Raw genomic sequence first — 21,067 nt, forward strand, 5'->3', positions numbered from 1 at the left:
AAAAAAAAAAAAAAAACAAAGCCACTATGTTCACATTTTTATGTTATGTAACATTATTATTTACCTTTGAATGCTACAGGAGATAACTATAATAACTAGGAATAACTAGGAGATGTAGAGACAGGAACGTGAATGAACTCTCACACTCCTGGTGTGTCCTCGTGGGGACCCCTCGCACCTGTCTCCCCACCCCAGTCCGCCCCACCCTGAATCACAGTTTTCTACAAACGTCTGTAGCTGACACACACAGAAACCACACAGGCCCAGTGTGCTAGGGAACGGAAGCCTTGTATTTCCTGGAGCGGGCCAAGGTGGCCTTTGTGAGGCAAGGCCTGGCTGCTCTGGCGCTGACCACCGGAGCCCGAGTTCTTCCCTGCACACACACCTCTGGAAGGGCCGCAGAGGGACGGGCCACTCCTGTCAGGTCCCAGGAACGGGGCGATTCCCTTAAAATGTCTCTGTGTGAATTAATGACTCAAAAGACAGCGAGACAGAGACAGACACAGAGCTCCCATCTGCTGGCTGACTCTCCAAATGTCCACAATGGCCAGACCGGGCCAGGCCAGAACTGGGAGTCAAGAACTCAATGGAGGTGTCTGTCACAGGGGTAGGAACCCAACCACTTAACCATCACCTGCTGCCTCCCAGGTGTGCGTCAGCCAGAAGCCGACCCCAGGCACTCTGATGCGGAATGCAGGTGGCTTAACCACTGGGCCAATGCCCACTTCTGTAAACCCTGGACTCAGAACCTGACAGGTGGGAATTACCAAGCCACACCCTAAAGTAACTCAGAATCCCTGCACAGAGGCACACCTTGAGAGGTGTGCAAAGGGAGAGGAGCAGTGGGCAGGCACAGGGCGCTCTCTGAGTTAGAAGGACTGGCCCACAAACAGCCGGGGAGCTGTGGCAGGATCAGCGACAACTGTTACAAGAAATCAGAAAAGTGGAGGAGAAGGAAAAGAAGCTGTCCACAGTGACTGGGCACATGGCTGCCTACGTGTCTGTGCTTCCGGGTTCCATGGGCACGTCACAGGCTCACGCTTGCCTGTCAAAGTTAGGGCCCAATGCCTTCTTCCTCCCCGCACATTCTCCGGCAGTGGCTGTGTCACAGGTTAGCCACTGACACTCAGTGTGTAAATTCTTTTTTAATCTACATTTGATCCCTCCTGTGCTGGGAGACCTGGGAGTGCAGAAGAGATGAACATTTCAGGCTCCCATAAAGGCCAGGAGGCTGTCCCCAGCATGGTGATCACCCCGGGCCACCCTGATGTTAGCACTGAGGTTAATTCAAGAAGTGCACGGCAGAAAATGGAATTAAAAGTGAGTCTAGGGGATGGTGCAGTGGTGCAGGCTAAGCCTCTACCCATGGTGCCAGCATCCCTTACGGGCGCTGGTTCAAGTCCCCGGTGCTCCTCTCCCTATCCAGCTCTCTGTTATGGCCTGGGAAAGCAGTAGAAGATGGCCCAAGTCCTTGGGCCCCTGCACCCACATGGGAGGCCTGGAAGAAGCTCTTGGCTCCTGGCTTCGGATCAGCCCAGCTCCAACCATTGTGGTCATTTGGGGAGTGAACCAGAGGATGGAAGCCCTCACTCTGTCTCTCCCTCTCTCTCTCTGTAACTCTACAGAGAGTCTATTTTGGTGCGAAATGTTTTGTGATCCATGTAGTTTTTTCATAACACATTATCCACGTGTTCTGAAAAAAGCTTCTGTTCCTCAAACTTTAATTCTGTTTTCCACTCACTTTTTGAAGCAGCCTCGCACTGAAGGCACTGGCACCTGATCTTACTTCCCTTCTTGGTCACCACCAGTGTTCACTGTGTACCTCTTTTTTTTTTTTTTTTTTTTAAAGATTTATTTATTTGAAAGTCAGAGTAACACAGAGAAGGAGAGGCAGAGAGAGAGAGGTCTTCCATCCACTGGTTCACTCCCCAATTGGCTGCAAAGGCCAGAGCTGTGCCAATCTGAAGACAGGAGCTTCTTCCAGGTCTTCCACATGGGTGCAGGGACCCAAGGACTTTTGGACCATCTTCCACTGCTTTCCCAGGCCATAGCAGAGAGCTGGATCACAAGTGGAGCAGCCGGGACTCGAACCAACACCCATATGGGATGCCGGCACTGCAGGCAGCGGCTTTACCTGCTTCGCCACAGCGCTGGCCCCGATTGTGTCCCTCTTCTAAGAGCTCTGCTGGGAAACAAAGTGCCCGTCAATCAATTTACTTCAGCTGAGGCACATCCCTGACAGTCTGACACCTCCGGGAAGTCCTGCCCCTCTCAGACCTCTGCAACCAGCAAAGCAATCCCAGCTGAGTTTATGTTCCAAAAACAGTACCACACTAAGTACCACCTTCTGTTCCACAGTACCAGCTGGGAGCAGCCCGACCCCCGACCCTGAGCTGTGGGGTCTCACCTTCCTCAGCTTCTCTGGGGAAAACTCCAGGCCAACAAGAAACAGAGTGAAGAACACCCCAAATTCTCCCAAAGTCTCCACTTGTACGATAGACTGAAAAACAAGACACAAAGTGGCGTGAGGCTGGTGCTCAGCGGGAACACCCTTCCCTAGACCCCCGAGGCAGCACAGCCCCAGAGGCCATCTTCTGCACAAAGAACCCTGGCCTCCCGGTCACAGTGGGCTCCCCGGGCTCCGGCTCGGCTGCAGTGTCCACCTCCTTCCACTTTCCAGGAGCCACTCCTGGACTTGCTGCACTTCCATCTCCATGAGTCCTTAATAAGTCCCCAACACCGTGGAGACAGTGTCCTCACAGGCAGAGCAAGATGAAGCCCCAAGAGCAGGGCGGCCCAAGTGCGAGGGGCAGAAGCACAGCTGGGCCTGAACGTTTACCTTTCCTGGGTAGCAAGTCGCTGGCTTGCAATCGTTAAGAAGCACAGGCTTTTTAAAGATTGATTTACTTGAAAGCCAGAGTTATAGAGAGATCTTCCATCTACTGGTTCAGCCCTCAAACAGCTGCAGCCAGGCCTGGGCCATGCCGAGGCCAGGAGCCTGGAACTCCATCCGGTTCTCTTACGTGGGCACAGGGGGCCCCACCCCTGGGCCATCCTCCTCTGCTATCTCAGGCCATCAGAAGTGGAGCAGCTGAGACTCCAACCAGCACCCACGTGGGATGCCAGGGGCACAGGTAGCGCCTTAACTCCCTGCCTTAGCACCAGCCTCAGGAAGCATAGGTTTTAAACTCTTACTTTGAAGTCCTAAGTCACAACCTAATTTTGAGAAGAAATAAGAGAAAACAATAGTAGCAAGGAAGTGTGGCAGAGGACATGAAATGAGAAATAAATGAGCAGGGGCCGGTGCTGTGGTGTAGCAGGTAAAGCCTCCACCAGCAGTGCTGGCATCCCATATGGGCACCAGTCTGAGTCCCGGCTGCTCCACTTCCGATCCAGCTCTCTGCTGTGGCCTGGGAAAGCAGTGGAAGATGGTCCAAGCCCTTGGGCCCCTGCACCCGCGTGGGAGACCCGGAAGAAGGTTCAGGTTCCTGGCTTTAGATCGGCCCAACTCCGGCCATTGTGGCCAACTGGAGAGTGAACCAGCAGATGGAAGATCTCTCTCTCTGTCTCTACCTCTCCTCTCTATATATAACTTGAACTTTCAAATAAATAAATACTTAAAAAAAGAAAATAATCATAATTTTTACAGCGCCCAGTTGCGCAGGAGCCAGCTTTGCTGTTCAGAAAGGAAGGGGAGTGTGGTAAATCCATCTGCAAACGCTGCAAAGGGAGGAGTGGGTGGGGCAGGAAGAGGCTGCACCTCGGCTTTCAGTCAGGGGAAGAAAAGGAAGTTGCGAAGAGCACCGCTCCCAGAGGCTGACGTCAGCGCAGCCAAGGCCCTGCTTGCAGACGGCCAGGCACGGCTCAACACCTCAGCAGTCTCGTGGGCCGATTCCTCCAACTGCTGCTGCTCCAGGCAATCCTGGCGGCCCTCCGACCCGGCCCGCTGTGAACTGGCTGCAGAGGGCGCCAGGCTCCCAGGGGAGATCGGGAGGTTGGGGGATCGGTGGCTGCAGGGTGTCACCTTGGCCTGGAGCTCCTGGCGGCCTTTTCCTTTGCACACACAACGTGTACACTGATGACGGCCTCGGAAGCCCCCGCACGTGGGCAGGGCTGTCTGCCTGCCCCACAGACGGCCCCGACAAGAGCAGCCTCGTGGCTGCCCTGCCTGTAGAACCCGGGTCCTGGTCAGTTCCCACACGTCAAGGGCTGTCTAGGACACATTTGATGCAGCGCTGCCGGGGAGGGGAGCTTCTGAAGAGTCTGGTCCACCACAGGAGACGGAACCTCGAAAACGGACCTGACCCAAGGTGCTCTCCAGCCAGGCCACCCTCCACACGTGACCCGAGTTCAGATGGCCGTCTGACGGAACCTCGGGGAGGCCTCCGGTCACCTGGCCCCCGTCCTAGTCTTCATGAGTGCTTCCTCTTCATTCTCTCCAGGGCTGGGGAACCCGCTTTCTGCCGAGGGCCATTCGGATCCTTGCAACATCACTCGCAAGCCACCCAAGATCACCAGCTTACAAATCAGCCTGCTAGAGCTGCACTGAATTTGGAGTCTTGCCTGTGGTTACCTTGGCAAGGCCAGACCAGGTGACGTGGCTGGCCTAAGACGGCCCATGGGTCAGACGTGCCACACCCGTAAACAGATCCTGCAACAGTCACTCTGCTCTTACCTTAATGCTGTTCAGTCCTGAAGGTCCCAGCAACACCCCACAGATGACGTAACCGAACATCGTGGGCAATCCGATGGCTGTGCAGAGCCAGCCACAGGGCAGGGACAGCATTCCTATGGTGACGATGTCCTACACAGAGCAAAACAGGCAGCAGAAATGTGAGCTGACAGGCAGCTGCCGGGACAGCAGCATGGGACGACAAAGCGGCCTCCACTGGGAACGCATGCGTGCGGCGGCCCCACATTGTGCACATCTGAGCAAGGCCACACGGCACTCCTCACAGGGGCTTTCTATGTCACTGAGAACAGTTTCCAGAGAGCTGAAGATAGGAGCCTGACAAAGAGTCTTCCAAACTCTCAAAAGCAGAATCACAATTCATTTCAACATTAACATGGGTACTCGACTAGGAAAAAGTTAAGATTACGTGAGACATCTCAGATCAGAGACAACGTAGGTCTCTGTGGACGCTCAGAAGACCAGGCTGCAGTGGGACATGCCCGGCACACGTGGTCCCCACCCTGATCATGTGGTGGTCTGCCTGGGTGGACACGCCTGGCACACGTGGTCCCCGCCCTGATCATGTGGTGGTCTGCCTGGGGGGACACGCCTGGCACACGTGGTCCCCGCCCTGATCATGTGGTGGTCTGCCTGGGGGGACACGCCTGGCACACGTGGTCCCCGCCCTGATCATGTGGTGGTCTGCCTGGGGGGACACGCCTGGCACACGTGGTCCCATCCTGATCATGTGGTGGTCTGCCTGGGGGGACACGCCTGGCACACGTGGTCCCCGCCCTGATCATGTGGTGGTCTGCCTGGGGGGACACGCCTGGCACATGCATTCCCACCTTGATCAGGCAGTGGTCTGCCCACGTGGGACACACCCGGCACACGTGGTCCCCGCCCAGATCATGTGGTGGTCTGCCTGGGGGGACACGCCTGGCACATGTGGTCCCCGCCCTGATCATGTGGTGGTCTGCCTGGGGGGACACGCCTGGCACATGCATTCCCACCTTGATCAGGCAGTGGTCTGCCCACGTGGGACACACCCGGCACATGTGGTCCCCGCCCTGATCATGTGGTGGTCTGCCTGGGGGGACACGCCTGGCACACGTGGTCCCCACCCTGATCATGTGGTGGTCTGCCTGGGGGGACACGCCTGGCACACGTGGTCCCCGCCCTGATCATGTGGTGGTCTGCCTGGGGGGACACGCCTGGCACACGTGGTCCCCGCCCTGATCATGTGGTGGTCTGCCCAAGTGGGACACACCCGGCACATGCGGTCCCCACCCTGATCATGTGGTGGTCTGCCTGGGGGGACACGCCTGGCACATGTGGTCCCCGCCCTGATCATGTGGTGGTCTGCCTGGGGGGACACGCCCGGCACACATGGTCCCCGCCCTGATCATGTGGTGGTCTGCCTGGGGGGACACGCCTGGCACATGCATTCCACCTTGATCAGGCAGTGGTCTGCCCACGTGGGACACACCCGGCACATGTGGTCCCCGCCCTGATCATGTGGTGGTCTGCCTGGGGGGACACGCCCGGCACACGTGGTCCCCGCCCAGATCATGTGGTGGTCTGCCTGGGGGGACACGCCTGGCACATGTGGTCCCCGCCCTGATCATGTGGTGGTCTGCCTGGGGGGACACGCCTGGCACATGCATTCCCACCTTGATCAGGCAGTGGTCTGCCCACGTGGGACACACCCGGCACATGTGGTCCCCGCCCTGATCATGTGGTGGTCTGCCTGGGGGGACACGCCCGGCACACGTGGTCCCCGCCCTGATCATGTGGTGGTCTGCCTGGGGGGACACGCCTGGCACATGCATTCCACCTTGATCAGGCAGTGGTCTGCCCACGTGGGACACACCCGGCACACGTGGTCCCCGCCCTGATCATGTGGTGGTCTGCCTGGGGGGACACGCCTGGCACACGTGGTCCCCGCCCTGATCATGTGGTGGTCTGCCTGGGGGGACACGCCCGGCACATGTGGTCCCCGCCCTGATCATGTGGTGGTCTGCCTGGGGGGACACGCCTGGCACACGTGGTCCCCGCCCTGATCATGTGGTGGTCTGCCTGGGGGGACACGCCTGGCACATGTGGTCCCCGCCCTGATCATGTGGTGGTCTGCCTGGGGGGACACGCCTGGCACACGTGGTCCCCGCCCTGATCATGTGGTGGTCTGCCTGGGGGGACACGCCTGGCACACGTGGTCCCCGCCCTGATCAGGCAGTGGTCTGCCTACGTGGGACACACCCGGCACACGTGGTCCCCGCCCTGATCATGTGGTGGTCTGCCTGGGGGGACACGCCTGGCACACGTGGTCCCCGCCCTGATCATGTGGTAACCTGCCCACATGGGACACACCAGGCACACGTGGTCCCCACCTTGATGAGGTGGTGGTCGGCCCGCGGTATGGTCGAGTCTCTGGGCTTGGTCAGCACGTACTGGTTGTTCTGGGAGTCGATCAGCATGCTGAGCCCCAGGTCCCCCTGCACGTCACGCCGCGTCATGTTCTGCTTGGAGCTGGCCTCTTCGTCCTCCACCCTCAGAACTGCCTCAAAATTGACGCCTTTGACCTGAAAGACAACCGGCAGCACCAACGGAGATCAACTCAACGCTCTTACGCTCAGTGTCTGGAAAGCGATGGCCACACCGGAGAACGTGCTGTGAGGTGTCCGTCAGCAAGCGGTGGGACTCTGCTCTAAAACAAAGACGTAATTTCCAGGACTGAAACACCAGGACTTCTGCTGCTTCCAAATATCTACTCCAGGGCACACGCTTTCAGAGAGCCAGGGCCTCTGAGTCTCCCCCACCCCCAGGGCCAATTGTGTAAACGTCCGTTTCTTTCTCCCCCTCTTTGCTCTGGCTTCGCTCAGATTCGGCTCATCACTAACTGCTCGGAGTCTACACCGAGACCCACAGTCAGTTTTTGGCATCCATCTCAACTTTCCCCTCAGAACCCTGGACACATTGCAATGAGGGGGCAGCCAGAGTCCTGCTCCAGACGCAGACTGCGGTCAGCAGAGTTCACGGTCCCACCCTCAGCACTGGAGTCGCCTACGTTTTCTAGGGACCAGAGGCCCAGTGCCCTGGTGGCACAACTGGGACAGCGAGATGGGCCCGACGATAATGGGCGACTCCCTCCTGGAGGCAAAGCTGTCTCCCGGAGCACGCCCGCATGCCCACCCTGCTGCAGCCCACACGGGAGCGCCTCCAACCACACGGCGCCTACCGCCTTGTTGTCGTCGAAGGCGTGCTCGCCAATCTCCTCCTCCAGGCGGTCCGCCGCCCTCCTCACGTCCTCCAGGATCTCGTCCAGCATGGACAAGCTCTTGTTTCGATGCTGCATGTTCTTGAGGGCTTCCGCTTGATGCTTTTCTGCAGCCAGAAGTTCCACGTACTCTGTCTCTTCCTATTTGTTTGCAGGAAACAGAGTGAGGTTTACTAGGAAATAACCCCCAGGCTCCCGCAGGCTGCTCTGTCCACGGAGGAGGGACTCCAGCGCCAGCCGGCCAGGACGGGCAGGGTGCCCCAGTCCCTGCCTGGAGCTGCGCTTGGCAAGGGCTTATGGAGAGCCTCTCATACACACACACGCCACAAGTGTGAGCTGTGACGGAGCACACAGGTCATATGTTCATGAACGTGGAGATGCCCCTCCTACACTTGAACACAGCTGTGATACTGCACATTCAGCCGCTACCTACATCTTTAAACAAGACACACACAGTCACATTCCAGTTACAAAGGGGGAATTGTTCCAGAACACATGTCCAAGCTGACAGTGTTACTTACACGGAAACTGATGGGCAGGGCATTTTATACACGCACTCGTAATCATCACCCTGAGTGTTGAAATATTCACCCACATCTAAGGGGGTGGGGCCGGCTGGGACAGTGCCAGCACCCTGTGACCACGGCCACCTTCTTGTGCCTCTGACAGACACAGGAGAATCCTGGACAGGAGGGCGGCTGGTGCACAACAGAGCCACACAAGTGGATAGGGCATGGGCGTCTGAACCAGCGTCAGCCACTCGAGCTCCTGCCTGTCTACTTTATCACAAACCTGGATCCCTCCTTAAAACGCCAGAACCCGAACGGCACATTGTGCGGAGGGTTGCGTGCAACAGTAACACCTCATCAAAGACAGCTCCTGCTCTGTCCTCACGCACGACCGCAGTCACGGAGCTCACACACGTGTAACACACACACGTGTAACACAGGCTGGGCGACTGGGCTCACAAGCACCTACCACAGGCAGGGTGACTGATGGTGTTCACACACGTGTAACACCAGCAACGTGACTGATCAGGGCTGTTGGAGACCTTGACATAAACATCTGACGATCACCATATTTCTACCCAAAAAAACTATAGTTCAGTAATAAAAATTTAGTAATTCTGTATCCCCTGGCCCATTTTAGGCTGTGGTAACACCATGGTTTTCCTGTGGCGATGCAACGCTATTTCATCCGTTCCAGGCTGCAGCATGTGCCTGACCCAGAGCAGGGACCCCAGAAACAAAGGCTTAAGGAGACGTGTGTGACAGTGTGTCTGGTGCCATGGTGTTGGAAGGCGACACAAACAATGTGACATCTGAGATAGGCTCTCATCCTTTTAAAAGTAAACTGGGACAAACTCCTCACTCTAAATGTATACACTGTTAAAACTGACTTTGAAATTCTTGTTTCAATATGTGGACAGTGACCAGACCAAGCCTGTCCCAAACACTGAGGCTATGTCATGTGGCGGCCCTCACAGGACCCCGGGGTGGGGGGGCGGCTGGGGTGGACCCTGAGGGGCTGGGGCAGACCCTGAGGGGCTGAGGTGGACCCTGAGGGGCTGGGATGGAACCTGGGAGGCTGGGGCAGACCATGAGGGGCTGGGGAAGACCCTGGGGGGCTTGGGAAGACCCTGAGGGGATGAGGTAGACCCTGGGGGCTGGGGTGGGCCCTGGGGGGTTGAGGCAGACCCTGAGGGTCTGGGTAGACTCTGGGGGTTAGGACAGACCCTGCGGGGCTGAGGTGGACCCTGAGGGGCTGGGCAGACCCTGGGGGGCTGGGGCAGGACCCTGAGGGGCTGTGGCAGACCCTGGGGGGCTAGGGCAGACCCTGGGGTGCTGAGGTGGACCCTGAGGGACTGGGCGGACCCTGGGGGGCTGGAGCAGGACCCTGAGGGGCTGGAGCAGACCCTACGGGGCTGGGGTGGACCCAGTGTCCAAACTCCCCCTGCACCCGACACTCGTCTCTGCGTCAGTTTGTTGGCAGAATGTGGGTAACATTTTGAAGGACTGGGGAGCCCAGGTCAAAGGCCCACTGCCCACCCACCCCCCGCCCGCCCCCAGCCAGGGGCTTCCCGGCAGGGTGGCCTCACCTTTATGGCGGCCTCGCGCAGGGCCTCCAGCCGCTGGCGGCTGCTCTCCTTCATGTTCACCACGTCCTTGTAGTCCCCCTGCAGGGCGCGCTGCAGCCCGTGGACGGCCTGGAACACGGAGTTCTCGCTTTCGTTCAGCTCCTTCTGGAAGATTTCGAACGTGTGCACCTGGAACAGCTTCTCCTCCTCCGACAGCCCGGGGTCTCGCTCCACCGCGCGGACGGCGTTTCTCAGTTTGTCCAGCACCACGCTCTTCTGGTGAAGGAGGCCGGACAGCTTGCGGCAGCCGCCCAGCAGCCACTGCCTGCGGGAAGCCGCGGCGGCGCCCTTGCCCCGGTGCAGCTTGATGGCGTGCCGGGCCACCTCCTCATGCTCGGCCGCGCGCGCCGGCCAGGGCAGGCACAGGAGCAGGGCCCAGAGGAGCGGCTGCCCCCGCAGCGCCCTCATGGCCCAGGCAGCGAGGCCACGGGTGGGCAGCGCACAGGTTCCTGCTATGCTGCGCTTGCATTTTAGAGCGGCATTTTCAGCTGGAAAACAGATTGGTTGCCACGTTAGGACCACACAATCAGCCTGGACACGGCCGCCTTCCTGGAGGGGTGTTCTCTGTCCCGGGCTGTTGCCCACACCTGAGCCACTTCAGCAACTCAAAGCCAGGCACTCAGGCCGAAGCAGAGTCAAATTAAAAGTTAAACCACTGAAGGGCCTTTCTGGGTTCCTGATAAAGAGCTGAATCACAGGTTAGTGACACCTAAATAAGAAGCAATTAAGAACCTCATGGCACTGTGGCGTAGTGGGTTACGGCTCCGCACACAGCACCAGTATCCCAAATAGGTGCCAGTTCAAGTCCCTGCTGCTCCTCTACTTCTGATCCAGCTCCCTGCTGTGGCCTGGGAAGAGCAGCTGCAGATGGTCCAAGTCCTTGGGCCCCTGCACGCACGTGGGAGACCGGAAGAAGCTCCTGGCTGCTGGCCCAGCCCTGGCTGTTGCAGCCATTTGGACAGTGAACCAGTAGATGCAAGAATCTCTCTCCCTCCCTTTCGCTCTGCCTTTCAAATAAATAAATAAATAAATCTTTAAAAAACAAACAAATAAACCAAAAAACTCACGTCCACCAGATCACCATGTACAAAAGGTAGAAGCCAACCCACTGAAGGGGGCCCACGGGCCACAGGCCGCGGCTGCCCGAGGCCCTGCCACCACCAGTGCACACGAGCCTCCTCTGAGCTGCTGGGCACGTGGCCCTGCCACTCTGCTCCCTTCCAGAAGCACCGCGGGGCTCAGGCTGTGGCCAGGTGCTGGTAAGGCATCGAGGCGGAAAGGAGGCATCACGCGGTAGCGCTGTACCTGGATGTCCCGGCTTCACTGGACGGCCAGACCGCGGGGGTGCCGGCTGCTCCTCTTCCTCTCCTCAGGGAGACCTGGAACGACACGGGGCGAGGTTATCCCAGCCGGCGCCGCACGCACAAGAGCCCACTCCCTGATGGATCTTTGACGAGCGGGGAAGCTTCCCGGGGCGGCAGAGTGGGTGTCCGGAGGGCAGGGCAGAGCTCCTCGAATGAGCAGGTGGGAGAGCAGTCGGCAAAGGTCACTGAGCAAGGACGAGCTGAGCGCTGGAGGCAGCGACTGGAGACGTGGGAGAGGGAAGAGAGGCCGCGAGAGGAGCTCTGCGCAGAATCCGGGAATCTGGCCGTGGCAGACCACTGACCACGGGAAGTTACGCCAAAACCAAGGACACAAACCTACCACTGACAGAATTTATAACCTGAAGAAAACATTAAGCATTGATGAAGACCCTGCCAGCACTCAACGGAGGCCGAGAGGGGAACTCTGATCAACAGAGGACCCAGGGGGGAGGGGGGACACACGGACCCTCCCTGTACTCAACAGAGGACCCAGGGGGGAACACGGACCCTCCCAGCACTCAACAGAGGCCAAGAGGGGAACACGGACCCTCCCAGCACTCAACAGAGGCCAAGAGGGGAACTCTGATCAACAGAGGACCCAGGGGGGAACACGGACCCTCCCAGCACTCAACAGAGGACCCAGGGGGGAACACGGACCCTCCCAGCACTCAACAGAGGACCCAGGGGGGAACACAGACCCTCCCTGCACTCAACAGAGGACCCAGGGGGGAACACGGACCCTCTCAGCACTCAACAGAGGACCCAGGGGGGAACACGGACCCTCCCTGCACTCAACAGAGGACCCCAGGGGGGAACACAGACCAACAGAGGACCCAGGGGGGAACACAGACCAACAGAGGACCCAGGGGGGAACACGGACCCTCCCTGTACTCAACAGAGGACCCAGGGGGGGAACACGGACCCTCCCTGCACTCAACAGAGGCTGAGGGGGGAACACGGACCCTCCCTGCACTCAATCGTGGCACCCGCATTCTGCCACACCGCCATGCTACTCAGCCATCAAACACGCCCATATCTCCCCTCCCTGGTCCCTGCCTTCTGGAAGCTGTAGACGCACTGCAATGTCACTGCTGTCGCCAACTCTCATCACTTCACTCTGGCTTCCAGGCAAGCAGAGACCTTTCCAGACGGCGTTCTCAGCCCAGCAAGGAGCACCGTCAACAGACAGAGCCCACAAACCTCCATAAGGATCCCAGAGGCCTCCTGGTCTGCACTCACTGTGCCCTGCTGGCCGGGCACGCCAGAAGGTCAGACTTGGAACCCAACTCACCTGCAGAGTCTACCGTCTACTAGGACAAGCTGCGGAACCTCAAGACCTCAGGTGGTGGCTCCCGAGACCTTTCCCAGCCCGGCCTGCCGCCCCCGCCTGCACGGCAAGCGAGAGGCTGAGCTGCTTTCCACACGGCTCACAGGATGTCACCACCTCAAAAACAAACTGAGCTTGTCACACAGGGCAAACACGGATGTGTGAGCTCAGTGACTCACTCTCGTTCCGACAGGGCAAGGCACACCCTTTTTGGATCACCCAGAACCAAGACAGAAGCTGGAGAGGCCCCAGGTGGGCTCCCTCGTTCTTCAAGGGCCCTCACATGGCGAACCCGTCAGGGGCTCCATGGCGTGCCCACACGCAGCCTCACACAGAGACCTTGTATGGACGCCATGCCGTGTCCATGTGCAGCCCTCACACGGAGACCCTGTACGGGCTCCATGGCGTGCCCACGTCTGGCCCCTCACACGGCAAACTCATCAGGGGCTCCATGGATGCCCATGTCCGGTCCCCACACACTGACCCTGTCACAAGCTCCATGGACACCCACGCGCAGCCCTCACATGGAGACCCTGTACGGGCTCCAGGGTGTGTCCACGTCTAGCCCTCACACGGAGACCCTATATGGGCTCCATGCCGTGTCCATGTTCAGCCCTCACACACTGACCCCGACACAGGCTCCATGGACACCCACGTCCAGCCCTCACACACTGACCCCGTCCAGGCTCCATGGACACCCACGTCTGGCCCTCACACACTGACCCCATCATTGGCTCCATGGACACCCACGTCCAGCCCTCACACACTGACCCTGTCCCAGGCTCCATGGACACCCACGTCCAGCCCTCACACACTGACCCTGTCCAGGCTCCATGGACACCCACGTCCAGCCCTCACACACTGACCCTGTCCCAGGCCCCATGGACACCCACGTCCAGCCCTCACACACTGACCCTGTCCCAGGCTCCATGGACACCCACGTCCAGCCCTCACACACTGACCCTGTCCCAGGCTCCATGGACACCCACATCCAGCCCTCACACACTGACCCTGTCCCAGAATCCATGGACACCCACGTCCAGCCCTCACACACTGACCCCATCATTGGCTCCATGGACGCCCACGTCCAGCCCTCACACACTGACCCTGTCCCAGGCTCCATGGACACCCACATCCAGCCCTCACACACTGACCCTGTCCCAGGCCCCATGGACACCCACGTCCAGCCCTCACACACTGACCCCGTCCCAGGCTCCATGGACACCCACGTCCAGCCCTCACACACTGACCCTGTCCCAGGCTCCATGGACACCCACGTCCAGCCCTCACACACTGACCCTGTCCCAGGCCCCATGGACACCCACGTCCAGCCCTCACACACTGACCCTGTCCCAGGCCCCATGGACACCCACATCCAGCCCTCACACACTGACCCTGTCCCAGGCTCCATGGACACCCACATCCAGCCCTCACACACTGACCCCATCAGTGGCTCCATGGACACCCATATCCAGCCCTCACACACTGACCCTGTCCCAGGCTCCATGGACACCCACGTCCAGCCCTCACACACTGACCCTGTCCCAGGCTCCATGGACACCCACGTCCAGCCCTCACACACTGACCCCATCATTGGCTCCATGGACGCCCACGTCCAGCCCTCACACACTGACCCTGTCCCAGGCTCCATGGACACCCACATCCAGCCCTCACACACTGACCCTGTCCCAGGCTCCATGGACACCCACGTCCAGCCCTCACACACTGACCCTGTCCCAGGCTCCATGGACACCCACATCCAGCCCTCACACACTGACCCTGTCCCAGGCTCCATGGACACCCACGTCCAGCCCTCACACACTGACCCCGTCAGTGGCTCCATGGACACCCACATCCAGCCATCACACACTGACCCTGTCCCAGGCTCCATGGACACCCACGTCCAGCCCTCACACACTGACCCTGTCCCAGGCTCCATGGACACCCACATCCAGCCCTCACACACTGACCCCGTCATTGGCTCCATGGACACCCACGTCCAGCCCTCACACACTGACCCTGTCCCAGGCTCCATGGACACCCACATCCAGCCCTCACACACTGACCCTGTCCCAGGCTCCATGGACACCCACATCCAGCCCTCACACACTGACCCTGTCCCAGGCTCCATGGACACCCACATCCAGCCCTCACACACTGACCCCATCAGTGGCTCCATGGACACCCACGTCCAGCCCTCACACACTGACCCTGTCCCAGGCTCCATGGACACCCACATCCAGCCCTCACACACTGACCCTGTCCCAGGCTCCGTGGACACCCACGTCCAGCCCTCACACACTGACCCCATCATTGGCTCCATGGAACCCCCGTCTGGCCCTCCTGCCCAGGGGCCCCACATCAGTCACCCCCCGGCCACAGGTAAGGCAGCGTCCATTTTTCTGAATCCACACTCATCTTCCTCTGAAACACGCGTCTGACAAGAACATGAGATTTGCCACCCTGCAAGTGAGTCACCCCTTTCACACCTCCTCCTTTCACCTCAAACACGTCTCGTGTCTCGGCAGTTCCAAGGACAAATAAAACCAGCAGTGCTAGCACACTGCTAAACACTCAGAGCTTCTGGGTCATTTTGTCAGCTATTTTCAGTTATTGAAGACTTCTTGGGGCCAGCATCGTGGTGCAGTGAGCCAAAGCCTGTGGCACCGGCATCCCACGTGGGCGCCTGGGAGTCCCGGCTGCTCCACGTCAACCCAGCTCCCTGCCAATGGCCTGGGAAGGCAGCAGAGGACGGCCCAGGCCCGGGGACAGGTGCTTTCCCGCACAGGGCGCTGCACGCGAGTGGAGCAGCCGGGACACAAAGCAATGCCGCACGGGGCCAGCACTCCAGGCGGACGGAGGCTTAGCTTCCACAAGGACGCGATGCAGGCGGCGACGGGCTGCAGGGCTCCGGCATCGGTCCACACCCCCGCACCGGGGCACTCATGCTCACTCGCTCAGTCACACTCATCCTTGTCACTCACTCACCCTCATATCACACACACTTGCTCACACTCACTCACCCTCATATCACACACACACACTTGCTCACACTCACCCTCATCACACTTGCTCACACACTCACTGGCTCTCACACTCACTCTCATCACACTCACCCTCATCACACACACTCACTGGCTCTCACACCCTCGCTCACGCACTCACTGACTCTCACGCTCACACTCGCACTCACTGGCTCTCACACACTCACCCTCGCTCACGCACTCACTGGCTCTCACACCCTCGCTCACGCACTCACTGGCTCTCACACTCACCCTCGCTCACGCACTCACTGGCTTTCAGGCTCACACTGGCCCTCGTGCGTGCCCAGGCGCTCTGGGGAAGGGGCGGGCCTGCGCCGCGGGTGGGCTCTGAATCGGTTCCCACAGTGCGAGTCCGCAACCAGACAGGCTGCCCCATCAGGCCGGGGAGCCGAGCGAGCGGGACAAGCACGCACGCAGGGTGGGGAGCGTCCGGTAAGTCTGCAGCGGGGAATGCCCTGGGTGCTGTGCGCGCCCCGAACCTGCAGACGCCCAGACGGCCCTGGCTCAGAGCCCGGGAAAACCAGCCCCGCGCCGTGCACCCAGGGCGCCGACTTTGCCAGCGCCCAGCGGGGACAGGAACCCCGAACCGTGCTCCGAGGCGGACGAGGGTCCAGCCGCGGGGGAAATCTGAACGCCCTGGACCACGCCTGCGCCAGAACCGCACCCGGCACGCACCGACTCCTCGCCCCCGCAGGGAGGCCGCGGTCGGGTCCAGGGCCTCGGCCGGCGGGGACGAAGGCTGCGGCCGCGCCCCGCGTCCACCGCGTCCAGGGCCCCGGGGGCTCGCGCAGGCACGTGCGGGAATAGAGCCGAGCGCACCCGCGGGGCAGGGACTGCAGCTCGGCTTGGTGACCGACACGCAGGCGGTGCAGGCGGAGGGCGCGGCAGGGACACGGCCAGCGCCGGGCGTCAGCGCCCGAGACGCCACCAGGCCACCCGCGCCGGGAGGCTGAAGACGGCAGAGCCCGCACAAGGCCCGCGGCACCAGGGACAGGGCCGCCCTCCGCGCGGCGCTCGCGGCCGTGGCCAGGGGCGTCCGTCTGTGGCCGGAGCCGGGGCCGGGCCCGCCGCCGTGCGCCCCGCAGCGCTCACCCGGGCGGAGGAGGTCGCGCCCCGCTCGTCCACCCGGTCTCGCCAGCCCCCGAGCCGGAGCGCGGTGCGCGCGGGCCGTCCCGCATCCCTTCCCGGGCGCCCAGGGCGTGACCCGCGGGGAGGACGGGGCCGCCTCAGCCCTGCGCCGGCTCCACGGACGCGCGTCAGCTGCGGCGGGGCTGTGCGGCCCCTTTAAGAAGTCGAGTCGGCGCGTTCCCGTCGGCCCTCGGGCGGCGCTGTGTGCACCGGGAGTTGCAGTTCCCGGGACCGACCTGCTCCTCGTTCCCGGAGCAGCTCCGGCGGGAGAGGGGCTTCGCAGCGGCAAGCGGCGTCGGGCTTCGCCCCTGTCGGAGCGCGCGGCGCGTAGGCCCCGAGGACGCGGGACGCCGTGCACGCCCGGAAGCGGAGGAGGGGCGGAGCGAGATGGACGTCCCGTCGGCCCCTGCGTGGCGCCGTGCACGCCGGGAGTCGGGGCGCTCGGACACAGGTTTCGCCCGGGCCGGCGGCCGGCTGCCGGCTGCGCCTGCGCAGAGCGCGGCCCCACAGACGCGGTGCCGCTGCCGAGGATGGTAGGTGCCGGCGTCGCCCTTGCGGGTCGGGGTCAGGGTCGGCGTTCGGCGGGGGCGCGGGACGGCGGCGGCCGCGGCGGCCCCTCCGAGGCGGGGAGGCGGCTCGGACGCTGCGGGCCAGGCAGGGGAGGCCGCCCCGCCGTCCGCCTGGCGAGCGCAGCCCGAGAAGCTCCCTGGAGGGTTATCGGGGCTCTGGGCGCGCGTGGGTGTCCGGGGCCGTCTCCTGCGTCGTGAACGCCCTGCAGTTTAGTGCGTTTGAGCAGAATACGGCGACGAAGCGAAGTCCCTTCCCCTCTACTCGCTGCCCTTAATTGCTGCACCTGCTGCCTCCGCCAGGGGTGGTTTTCGGCTTCTGTCGCCTTCAGTCCCGCCTGGGTGGGCACGCGCCCCCGGCCCGTGCGACTGTCAGCGGAGGAGCCGCCTTTTCCCCCAGAGGCCGCGAGTTCCCCTGGGCAGGTGCACGGGCGGCCGGCGGTCACTGTTAGTTTCCGAGGAAACCTGCGCTGGACCTCTGCTGGCCGTGGTAGGGCGGTGTGGACAGCCTGGGGCGGGGGATGGGGTCGGGCGGTGTGGACAGCCTGGGGTGGAGGACGGGGTCGGGCAGTGTGGACAGCCTGGGGCGGGGTCTCCTGGCTGGGGTCGGGCAGTGTGGACAGCCTGGAGCAGGGTCTCCTGGCTGGGGTCAGGCAGTGTGGACAGCCTGGGGTGGGGTCTCCTGGCCGGGGTCGGGCAGTGTGGACAGCCTGGGGCGGGGACTTCTGGCCGGGGTCAGGCAGTGTGGACAGCCTGGGGCGGGGCTGGTCCGGAGGCCTGGCTGCAGAGCGCTGGCTGTCATTACGCTGGCCGGCTGGCCTCACTTCCAGCCCGTGTCTTCGTGGCTGGCCTGGCGCCTTCCTCGGGACCCTGGCTAAAGCTCTCTGTCAGTTTTGAAGTGAACTCGGCGGTCCGTGCACTCACGGAGCTGTGTTAGCTCGGGAACATCTAAATCTCCCCGGAGCACGCTGGTGCCCACCAAGAGCTGCTCCTCCGCTGCCGCTCTCCAGAGTTGCCAGTTCTAGGTGTCTCATAGAAGTGGGCCTTCCGGGCCGGTGCCGCGGCTCACTAGGCTAATCCTCTACCTGCGGCGCCGGCACACCGGGTTCTAGTCCCAGTCGGGGCGCCGGATTCTATCCCGGTTGCCCCTCTTCCAGTCCAGCTCTCTGCTGTGGCCCGGGAAGGCAGTGGAGGATGGCCCAAGTGCTTGGGCCCTGCACCCGCATGGGAGACCAGGAGAAGCGCCTGGCTCCTGGCTTCGGATCAGCACAATGCGCCGGCCGCGGTGGCCATTGGAGGGTGAACCAACGGCAAAAGGAAGACCTTTCTCCCTGTCTCTCTCACTGTCCACTCTGCCTGTCAAAAAAAAGAGAGGTGGGTTTTCAGAAAGTTCATAGACGTGAATATCATGAAAACAACTATGCACAGATTTCAAGCATTTTTTAATTAATGTATTTGTTTATTTTGAGAGACAGCTCCCAGCCTCTGGTTTCCTGCAGTGGACAGGGGCGGAGCCAGGAGCCAGGAGCTCAAACCCAGCCTCCCACGTGGGTGGTGGGTACTTGAGCCGTCACTGCTGCCTCTCATGTTGGCAGGCAGCTGGAGGCAGGCGAGGGCCACAGTGGGAACCTGGCTCGGCCTCTGAAGGGAGACGCAGGCACTTTAGCCCTAAGCCCACAGCTAAAATTGCCTTTTAATTCCATTGTTTTGTAAAGCTTTTGAGGTCTAATCACGTGTGGCCTTTTTTTTTTTTAAAGGTTTTTATTTATTTATTTGGCAGAGTTACAGTGAGAGGAACAGGCAGGGAGAAAGGTCTTGCATCTGTTGGTCCGCTCCCCAGATGGCCACGACGGCTGCAGCTAGACCAGTCCAAAGCCAGGAGCCAGGAACCTCCCCCGATCTCCCACGTGGGTGCAGGGGTCCAAGCACTTGAGCCATCCTTTACTGCTTTCCCAGGAGATAGCAGAGAGCTGGATTAGAAGAGGAGCAGCCGGGAATAGAACCGGTGCCCATATAGGATGCCGGCACCACAGGCGGAGGATTAACCCACTGTGCCACAGTGCCGACCCCTGCATGTGGCCTTTTTTGTCTGGCATCATTCACTCAGCATAATGTTTTGTTTCTTCTTTAAAGGCATGATTTTTAAATTTTTTTATTTGGAAAACAAGGAGGCACAGTCAGAGACAGATCTCCACCGAGTGGTTCGAGTGGTTCGCTCCCCAGATGCACATGGCAGCCGAGGCTAAGCCAGGATCCGGGAACTCAGGTGTCCGATGTGTGTGGCAGGGACCCAAGTGCTGGTGCGTTCTGCGGTCTCAGGTTGGGCACTCGCAGAGGCTGGGATTAGAAGCGGAGCCAGGCCTCGAGCCCAGGCACGCCGGCAGAGGATGCAGCCCCCACTGGTGTCCCAGCTGCTGCACCGAGCGGCCGTGCCGGCAGCATGTTGTCATGGTGTCTGGGTTCATTCTTCGTTGTGGCTTCGTGGAACTTCATTTTATGGACGTAGCCGATTTTGTCCCATCACCGTGGCAGGACTGACGACTGTCCCGTGATCACGACGTTGCGGCTGTTCCCCTTGAGACCGCGTGACTATCTTTGTCCTAAGGTCGGAGGTGGCTGTCGGCTTGGGCGGCTGCCCGCTTCCCCAGCGGGCGCTGGCTCACTGCCCGCGCACGGCTCTGCCCTCCTCTCGCTCATGTGATCTCACCAGATCTCACCAGAGGGCAGCCTTACGCTCCTGCCTGCTGTCCTCAGAAGTCGCCCTCAGGAGGGGGTGTAGAGCGTCTGTTCCTCGTGGTCCTCCGGCGTAGGGTCAGTCGGCAGCCACGGTCACGGGCGAGCTGCGGGTTCACACACCACCTTCCGTGCCGTCTGGGCCTGCCGGGGCAGCCACAGGCAGACTGGAGATCAGGTCTGTAGCGGCTGGCTCTAAGCGGATGGTCTTACGTTGCTGTGAGTGGTGTGATGAATGTCCAGGTGTCCTTGCAGAAAACGGGTCCCCAGGGGTCTGTGGCCCAGCACCTTTTCCACCTGGGTCTTGAAGAGACAGTTTGCCTCTGCCACCCTCCCCGCTCTGGAGACTCCACAGGTGGGCTCAAAATGGCTGTGGGACCCCCGATTTCATGCAAGACCACATGCACAAGACAGTACCATGTATGTGCCCCCCGGGAGGACTCCTGGTGCACATAATTCTGAATGGGACCCCAGACTCCCTGAACATGGAGTCATTGTCCCGATGGAGGACGGGTTAGCTCCCAGAGCCCGCCTCCGCCAGCCGCTCACAGACTGTTTCTCGACAGAGCTTTTGCTTACGTTGGAAACAGTCATCAGTGTTTGGCCATGTTGGAAATTAAATACATTTGCTAAGTTAGCAGTGATGAATCCATTTCATAGCTTTATAAAAGTTCATTTCCCAAATCTCATGCATTCAGTCTGTCGTCATACCACGCGTCTTGCAGCCCCTGAGGCCTCTCCTGTGGCTTGCGAGACACTGAGAATTCTTGGGAAGACGGGTTTGGGGAGGCCAGCTGCAGAGCCTGCCTGGGAGAGCTG

At 60.6% G+C, this 21,067-nt stretch overlaps 2 protein-coding genes across 5 annotated transcripts in view; one reads left to right on the top strand and one right to left on the bottom strand.

Moving 5' to 3' along the window:
• The window catches only part of TMCO3 (transmembrane and coiled-coil domains 3), a 45,682-nt gene extending 28,391 nt beyond the window's left edge, over window positions 1-17,291 (bottom strand). The window contains exons 1-7 of one of the 3 annotated variants that reach the window (XM_062193901.1): window positions 17,186-17,290; window positions 11,392-11,465; window positions 10,048-10,574; window positions 7,911-8,090; window positions 7,063-7,254; window positions 4,676-4,804; window positions 2,408-2,500 (exon numbers count right to left, since the gene is read on the bottom strand). In XM_062193901.1, the coding sequence (XP_062049885.1) occupies window positions 2,408-2,500; window positions 4,676-4,804; window positions 7,063-7,254; window positions 7,911-8,090; window positions 10,048-10,494 (1,041 nt within the window). In that variant the 5' untranslated portion in view covers window positions 10,495-10,574; window positions 11,392-11,465; window positions 17,186-17,290. Of the gene's footprint in view, window positions 1-2,407; window positions 2,501-4,675; window positions 4,805-7,062; window positions 7,255-7,910; window positions 8,091-10,047; window positions 10,575-11,391; window positions 11,466-16,913; window positions 17,017-17,185 lie in introns of those variants that run through there. The other 2 variants (XM_062193902.1, XM_062193903.1) reach the window with 2 other exon arrangements.
• A 104-nt stretch (window positions 17,292-17,395) lies between these two features.
• Window positions 17,396-21,067, top strand: part of DCUN1D2 (defective in cullin neddylation 1 domain containing 2) — a 28,576-nt gene continuing 24,904 nt past the window's right edge. Inside the window, exon 1 of one of the 2 annotated variants that reach the window (XM_062193904.1) lies at window positions 17,396-17,482. In XM_062193904.1, the coding sequence (XP_062049888.1) occupies window positions 17,480-17,482 (3 nt within the window). In that variant the 5' untranslated portion in view covers window positions 17,396-17,479. Of the gene's footprint in view, window positions 17,483-17,950; window positions 18,006-21,067 lie in introns of those variants that run through there. The other variant, XM_062193905.1, reaches the window with a different exon arrangement.

This window comes from Lepus europaeus, chromosome 6 (assembly GCF_033115175.1).
Source record: "Lepus europaeus isolate LE1 chromosome 6, mLepTim1.pri, whole genome shotgun sequence".
Classification (NCBI taxonomy): domain Eukaryota; kingdom Metazoa; phylum Chordata; class Mammalia; order Lagomorpha; family Leporidae; genus Lepus; species Lepus europaeus.